At 37.1% G+C, this 8,517-nt stretch overlaps 1 protein-coding gene across 1 annotated transcript; it reads right to left on the minus strand.

Moving 5' to 3' along the window:
• Positions 1-293: 293 nt before the first annotated feature.
• Positions 294-7,575, minus strand: LOC101846404 (nucleoredoxin-like protein 2). The gene is made up of 3 exons (XM_005091388.3): positions 7,011-7,575; positions 1,939-2,150; positions 294-1,214 (listed from the first exon to the last, which is right to left on the minus strand). Exons 1-3 carry the CDS (start codon positions 7,131-7,133, stop codon positions 1,016-1,018), a joined length of 534 nt encoding a protein of 177 aa, XP_005091445.1. The 5' UTR covers positions 7,134-7,575; the 3' UTR covers positions 294-1,015.
• Positions 7,576-8,517: the final 942 nt, after the last annotated feature.

Genomic DNA, 8,517 nt, shown 5'->3' on the forward strand with positions numbered 1-8,517 from the left:
ACACATTCATTAAACACGGCGGAAATTTTTAATTTTGCCCGGGTGGCGGCCGAAGCCTACTCTTGTCGATTTGGGACCAACAAGGGATCCCTACATTAAAAACACTCAGATGAAAAGACACACAAAATGGTTCAATAGATCAATAGATAGATAGATAGATAGATAGATAGATAGATAGATAGATAGAGATACACAGATCGATAGAGACAGATCACACAGATGATAGACAGAGACAAACAGATAGACAGGCAGATAGACAGACAGATGGATAGAATATTTCATAATTCATTTAATTGGATCATAGTAGCTTTATTAATCACTTTCAGTTTGTTTTTATACAACGGTCGCTCATCACACAGTTACGCAACATGGTTGTTCTAAAATCCCTTAAAAAGCAAGATAACCAGACTTAGATACACATAATTGTTTTCTTTGAGTGTATTGTACTATACAAAAATCGATTTGGGACCAACAAGGGATCCCTACATAACATTAAAAACACTCAGAAGGAAAGACACACAAAATGGTTCAACAGATCAATAGATCAATAGATCGATAGATAGGTAGATGGGTAGATAGATAGTTAGATAGATAGATAGATAGATAGATAGATAGATAGATAGATAGATAGATAGATAGTATAGTATAGGGTTTTACACATAGATAGACAGATCGATAGAGACAGAGATCACACAGATGATAGACAGTTACGCAACATGGTTATTCTAAGAACCTTTAAAAAGCAAGACAATCAGACTTAGATCTACACATTTATAATTGTTTTCTCTGAGTGTATTGTACTATACAAATTGTGATTTATCATGATAAAGGGGTTTGCTTGGAGATTAGGGATGTCTTCAGTGAAGTGTTAGTGTGGTCAGCTCTGAACACTAAGGACACATGGTTCAGATTCGAGTCTAAATTTTAAAATATGCACACTTGCATTAATTCTATTTTTGGTTGAAAGTTCACTGTTCTCAATAGGGCTACCAAAATAATCGGTGACCCAAACTGATCAAGAAATTGCGGCATCGTCCCCATTTTGCTCTTCTTTGGGCTCCACGGGACGTAACAAAGTTGAGTGCCAGCCTCGCATGCAAACAATTCCTTTGTCCTGAACTTCCTTTCTCCCTTTGCTTGAGATCACATTTCCATTTGGCTGAATCACCACAAGCTTTGGAATAACACTTATGGAATACTTTTCAGCAAGAAGTCTGAAACATAACAATGTTGAAACATAAATTACTTATTTTACGAGAACAAGTTGGACAAACATTAATGTTTTATCAGTTATATCATTACATAGAAAATAATTAACGTTTTAAATTAATTAATGTGAAACACTGTATGAATTTTATTCATGTGATTAAAACCTAGGGAAGTTTGAAAAGGCCAATTAAGTAACTGTCTGCGATGACAAGTAGTGATAGGAGTAGTCTCTAATCTTCCCAAAGAATATCAAAATTTTAATTGGAATCTTTTCTAGAATTGAATAGGTACTAGTACCTAGTTTTCCATTTTATCTCAACCGTCTTTAAGTGTCTTTAATTGATTTGATATCCATATATTCCAGTAACACATGTTGATGTCCATTGTTAACAACCATATTTATGATACTATAAAATAAACACAATGAATAGGGTACTGTCCAAAACCACTTTAATTATAATTTCGTCAGTTGTGGATTTTGAAATATTTTATATTTAGTAGTAAAATTTGGGGGGTTTTTGTCATTATGTAATTGAAAGAGTCTGATTTTAAACAAATTGTTCATTTGTTTTGTTGTCAAAGTTGGAGCAAAAGAGACACTCTAGCCCTGCACATTTTGAAAAGGTTTTTAAAAAATCATGCAGACTAAAACATTTACAGTCAATCAAAATTTGCTAAACACATTTCAACAAACTGAGCAAAAAATAAAACATTGGCATTGGTTCTTACTCCTTAAAATTGTCTCCAAACTGAAGGGCCAGCCATTCTCCATGGCTATTCTTGTAGTATTCCAGCATGTCTTTCTCCGTCTTGTCAAAGCTAATGAACACAATTTCTATTGGCTCTTTGCGGCGGCGTAGTTCTGCGAAGACATCTCGAAGCATATGGATAAAATGCTGACAAGGTGCACACCACAAAGCAGAAAAGAACAAACAAACAACCTGTAAAAATACAGAATGAAACATAAATATTCCACCAGACCTAAATTTTATTCCTTTTGTTAATTGGCCCTTTACACAAGCCCTAATGATTTTATTACAAACATTTTGGCTCACTATATCATCGGTCTGTGACGCTGCTCGCAATCACCTCTCAGACCCAAGGAGGTAAAAATAGAGTCAAAATGATCAAAAACGACCATCTAATGTGAAGGAGAAAAGTGAGTTTTGGGGTTGTTTGTGTATGTGTATAATATGTGTATAATATGTGTATAATATGTGTGTGTGTATGTGTGAGTGTGTCCGTGTGTGTCTACATAGCAGTGCCTGTCTCGGTCGATCTGTGTCTGCTGGTGCATGTGTGCGTGCGTGTGTGTGTGTGTGTGCGTGCATGCGCGCTTGTGTGTGTGTGTGTGTGTGTTTGTGTGCATATATGATTCTGTGTGTGTTTTTTTTTCTTTCTGTCTATCTATGTATTTCCATCGCTGTGTGTCAAACCGTGTGTGTTTGTCTATGTTTGTCTCTTCATAAGTGTTTCAGCATTTGTCAGCTATGTAGGCTATATATCTCAATATGTTTCCATCGATGCAGGTCTGTTGGTGTTTGAGTGGTTGAAAAAAATGCCAGGGAAATGGGGTGGTGGAGGGGGTGAAGAAGTAAAATTTTAAAAGGCAAGGGATAAAACTAAAAAAAGGCCACCACCACTAGGGGAATAAGAACATTTCTGTCACAAGTTCAGTTGATGTCCATTGTTAACAACTAGAAAAACAGAATGGCCACTATAAATCTCCCCTCGATATTATGATTACTGTAAGGTCAGTGGGTGGTTCATTTGTGGGAGGGGCTAATGAATTATTATAGTTAACACGCCTCCCTCATCTGCAGCTGAAAATTGTGAGTCATCATGGTGAAATCAGGCACTTGTCAAAATAATAAAATTGAAGAAATCTGCATTTTTTAGCCTGTATGGCAATTTTTACAAAATGTTTGTTTTTTCGCTCATTTTTTAAATGTACCAATTAAAACACATTTCTGTGTGGATTTTACCGCTAGAGCTAAACATTGCTTAGAGGCACAAAAATTGTAAATTAGAAATTTCCAGGGACTCTCAAGCTTTAGAAGTCAATAAACTTTAGCAGCCATTTTCTCACTAATAATTTTACTGCTGAAACAAGGCAACCCCCACCTCCTTCAATTGCAAATATATCTCTTCTTGTATTCAACATAGGTAGTTATTTTTTTCATGGAAAGCAAAGAGAAATATATAATTACTGCTTATTCTAAGATTAAGATTATACCAATATTTCCATATATGCCCAAAAGTGAACGAGCGTTTGATTCCACCGTGTCATGGCACAATTTGTAAAACAAACTTCAGCATAGGTAAACAGAGGGAAGAACCAGTAACCTCCCCCCCCCCCTCATACCACCCCCCTCCCCCCCCCCTCCTTTCCACAACATTCTGGCCTGTGGGAGGATCATTAGAAAGAGGGGGTAACAATAAAGACAGGTGAATGAATTATGATGACTCGGCTCACAGTGGTAGTGCCGATATATAATTTATGGCAACGCGTCTGGCAATGAGAGATGGAGAACAAAATTTTGGGACTGTCCATTGATAAAATTTAGCTGTTTCGACTGCTTTTGACAACGGTTGTCACCTTTGGCAGCACCATTATTTTAAAAAAGACGTGGGAGAAAGTGGGAAGTGGTTGTTCGTAAGATGATTGTCTTGGACAGGTAGCTATCAAGTTTGTATACACACACTACTGGAGTGGGTGGTTGGCGGGTGCTCTGGTGTGGTTTAGCTCCTTCTTTCTTATCAAACATCCTTATCTCCCCTCCTTCTTTTTTGCGTTTGTTACTCTCTTGTAACACCGCTAATCTTTGGCACTTACATGACCTTATTGTGTCGCAAGTGCCGTAAAACACTTACTAAAACTAAAAAACTACTGGACAAACTGATCATAAAGTCCTTTCAAATACGGATTGTTCTCATTATCATTTAATTAAAAAGTAATCTGACAGCACTTGATCAATCTATTCCAGGAACAGTACATCCTACTATTGTAGGTGCCTTTCATTATTTAACACCCTTTTCACAGCAAAAGTGCCCAGCTTTATGCAATACAAATCATCCATTGTAAGGGGCATCGACCATATTTCCTATCAAGGCTGGCATGGCTGCTGTTTAAAGTTTTGTGTTACAACTGAAGATCTGGCAAAGGCTGGCGAGTTGCAATGGCAAGGCTTCAATTTATGGAAAGGATTGTCGACATGTTCACAGACTTCATTCTATCACTCTGATTCTACTATGGTGAAGAAGCAGAACATACTGCTTTATGACTCTATGCATGCATACGAAGCTACAAATTTTAATAGAAATGTGTCAAACATTTAGATAGTCACAGACTCTCGATCATCACAGAAATCATTGTCAAATAAGATATATAGACATGTTGTGAAATTTGTCTGGCTTATCATAACTTCAAATACTTCAATGGAAAAAGCTAGCCGTACTTAATGACGGCTAGACAGCTAGGCCAGCCGTACTTAAGTACAGATAGACTGGTTGATTAAGTGCGGCTAGACAGCTGGGCTAGCCATACTTATTTTTAATATGATGGAGAGACTGACCAAACAAACAAAAACACAAAAAAATAGGCCTACTGAATTGTTAATAAATTTTTAGTTAGCAGTACCTAAAGTACTTGTATTTGAGACGAAACCAGGTGCCTTAAAGTCAGTGCATGTATTTTAAACCTGAATAATTATCTAATGAGACCTGTTTTCTAATACTAATGTTAATAGGGCCTAAGATAAGTACGGCTAGACTGGCAGGCTAGCCGTACTTAAGGACGGCTAGACAATCAGGCTAGCCGTACTTATTATTGATGGCTGAATTGTAAGTGAAATTTTTAGTTTGCAATGCCTAAAGTATTTGTATTTCAGACAAAACCAAAATGTGCATACATACTGTCTGTGGTTTGCCTGTATTTTAAACGAATAATTACTAGATCTAGATCTAATGAGACCTGTGTACTAAACAGGTTTGAGTCGATAGGGTCAAACCTAGATCTAAGTATGGCTAGACTTTCAGGCTAGCCGTACTTAAGTACAAATGTACGGCTAGCCACATCGTACTTCAATACAATTTGAATTAGCATTCGAATCAGACTCAAGATACAAGACATGATTAAATAAATTAAAGGAAGAGGCTAGCCGTACTTAATGACGACTAGACTAGCCGTACCTAAGTACGGCTAGACAGCTGGGCTAGCCATACTTATTCTTAATATGATGGCAAGACTGACCATTAAAAAAAAATAGGTCTACTGAATTGTAAACATAAATTTTTAGTTTGCAGCCCCTAAAGTATTTGTATTTGAGACGAAACCAGGTGCCTTAATGACAGTGCATGTATTTTAAACCTCCTGTTTTCTTATGTTAATAGGGCCTAAGATAAGTACGGCTAGACTTCTTGGCTATCCGTACTTAAGTATGGGTAGACAGCCAGGCTAGCCGTACTTAAGGACGGCTAGACTGTAAGGCTAGCCGTACTTAATATTGATGGCTGAATTGTAAATGAAATTTTTAGTTTGCAATGCCTAAAGTATTTGCATTTCAGACAAAACCAAAAGGTGCCTTACTGACTTGCATGCATTTACTTACTTTACTTTACTTTTACTTTTTCATCCTCTGTTGCCGTTAAGCGTCGAGGGGAGATGCAGTTCTCTATGGTAGGCCAGCTCCGCAGCTCTTTCAGTTGTGATGTTATGTTTTCTTAGGGTTTTCCTGACACCCTCGATCCACCTTTTGCGTGGTTTTCCTCTTCCTTTATAGCCTGAGTGCTTGGTGTTGTAGGCTCTCAAGGCTGGCTGGTCAGGTGACATGCATAACAGGTGGCCAAACCATTTTATCCTCTGTCTTTCTATGTAACGCAGGCAGGACTCAGTGCCGATAACTGCTCTTACTTCTTCATTTCTCTGCCTGTCTCGTCTTGTGATGTTAAGGGTTTTGCGGAGACATTTCATTTCGCATGCGGTGATTTTGCTTTCATGGGTTTTGCTTAAGGTCCAGGTCTGGCACTGATAACATAATGTTGGTATGAATATTGAGGTGATAAGCTGTCTCTTTGTGTCCATGGAGATGTTTGAATGAGATAGAAGGGGTGCGAGCTGGTAGGTGACAGCGTTGGCTTTTTGAGTTCGCATTTCTATTTCTCTGTCTATGGACCCGTTTTCAGAAAAAGTGCTGCCAAGATATTTAAACTCTTTCATCTGTTTCAGTTGTTTAGTATTGACATGGATGTTCAGGGGACTATGGTTTTGGCTCACTTTCATAAATTCTGTTTTTGATGTGCTTATTTTCATGTTGAATTTTTCGCAGGTGTTGTTGAGTTTGGTAGTGTGATTTTGGAGGCTTTGTTGGTCATGATGAATTAGACATTGGTCGTCTGCGAACAGAAATTCATTTAGGCTTTCTGGGCTTTGGTTTGCTTCTTGCGTTATTGTGTCCATAATAAACATGAGGGGAGATAGAACGCATCCCTGTCGTACTCCAGATCTTACTTTGAACCAGTCTGTATTTCCTTCCTTCGTTCTTACTGAGCTTCTGACATTATCTAACAATTGTCCTCTGACGCCATCTATGCATGTATTTGAACCTGAATAATTTACTAGATTACTAGATCTAGATCTAATGAGACCTGTGTACTTAACAGGTTTGAGTCGATATAGGGCCAAACCTAGATGTAAGTATGGCTAGACTGGCAGTCTAGCTGTACTTAAGTACGGCTAGCCACTTCGTAAATTAAATATGCAGGGGCCTAATTGACATAATAACCTAGTAATGTGGGGTTACCTTGCCAGCTAGAGCTTCTTCTGCTGTCGTTGTACCAAAGTTGTCATCCTTTTTTTCTCCATAAGGAACCTCGTCGAAGTATGCCTTGGTTAGAAGCTGTTTTGCTCCAAATAATTCAGACATTATTATTTAAACATAAGTCTACTTTCCCTTTCATCAGTTATCAAATCAAAAATCAATCATTGATCGATCTAGATCTAGATAAGATCTTAGATCTAGAAATTCACTTCTCTTTAAGCTTGTTTGTGTGTTGTTGTTTTTTTTTCGCCCCTTCATGTAAGAGTGAATCCAAAGATGAAAAGACATATGAGATTGTCAGTCGGAGACTTTAACCTATGTAGTCAATGTAAACAGGTTGGTTTTTTTAAATTATGGATTTTCTGTAAAGAAATTTAATGATGCGTCGTTCTTATGTTGGTTCGGCATTTTTGTTGCCTAAATTAAATTATTACAATACTTTTTAGCATGTAAATTCCAGAATTGATATTAATTTGGTAACTTATCAAGCAAAAAGGCAACAATTTATTTGGTCTTTTGAACATAAATCAAATGTTTGCTTGTTACAATTTTCTTGACTGAAAAAATTCTATTTTTTGTTCTCATGCTTGGCTTGTTGGATTGGGTAAATGAACGTATTATCTTAATTAATGATTTAGAACTCTGAATATCTAATTTCTTCTCCTAGTTAGCGTTTAACACTTTTTCTGTTGAATGTCATGGCTTTGGAATCTCGATGTCCCGTTCACTTAGGTGTTTTTTGCAACATTTCACAGATCTTGTTTTTTTCTCTCTTCATGATGACACCATAGACGATGATAATATTTAAATATAGGTTAACCTGAGATGCTATTTTAAAAACACATAATTACGACCTAAAGTAGACAACATAGAAAAAACTGTTACCTATATTGTTACCATGTTGATTCCCCTTACAATTACTCATACATTACAAATTGCATTCTTGCACTTCCTCTCACTATAATTTCATCAAACTGAAGTCCCAGTACTGTTCTACATAATTTAATCTGGTCTTTATAGCAAAATTATAGGCCTACATGTACATGCATTTGCATAAACTAATCTGTTCTTGTAACTATGTATATTGTATACTCCTAGAAAAGAATTCCAGAAGGCGTGCGCGTGTTTGCCACAAAGTATGTGTTCGAGTGTGTTTGTGATTGTGATTGTGTGGGTGTATGTGTTTAAATCAAAGTAGTCCTGTTCTAAAAGAAAAAGTTAGCCCTTTTTGCATAAAATATATATTCTTAATCAATTTTGTCTTTTTCAAAATAATTTTGGGTTTCTATGCAGTCAATAATGAACTCAATGTCATCATCATCATCAATGCCTTTCACCCCTGGCAGGGTACGTATAGGCCACATACAAGCTCCTTCCATTTATCTCTATCCTGGGCCATTATTCCTAGCTCGTTCCAAGTGAGCTTCATCTCTCTCATTTCCCTTTCCACACATCTCCTCCATGTCTCTCGTGGCCTACCCCTGCCACG

This window comes from Aplysia californica, unplaced genomic scaffold (assembly GCF_000002075.1).
Source record: "Aplysia californica isolate F4 #8 unplaced genomic scaffold, AplCal3.0 scaffold00029, whole genome shotgun sequence".
NCBI classification, from domain to species: domain Eukaryota; kingdom Metazoa; phylum Mollusca; class Gastropoda; order Aplysiida; family Aplysiidae; genus Aplysia; species Aplysia californica.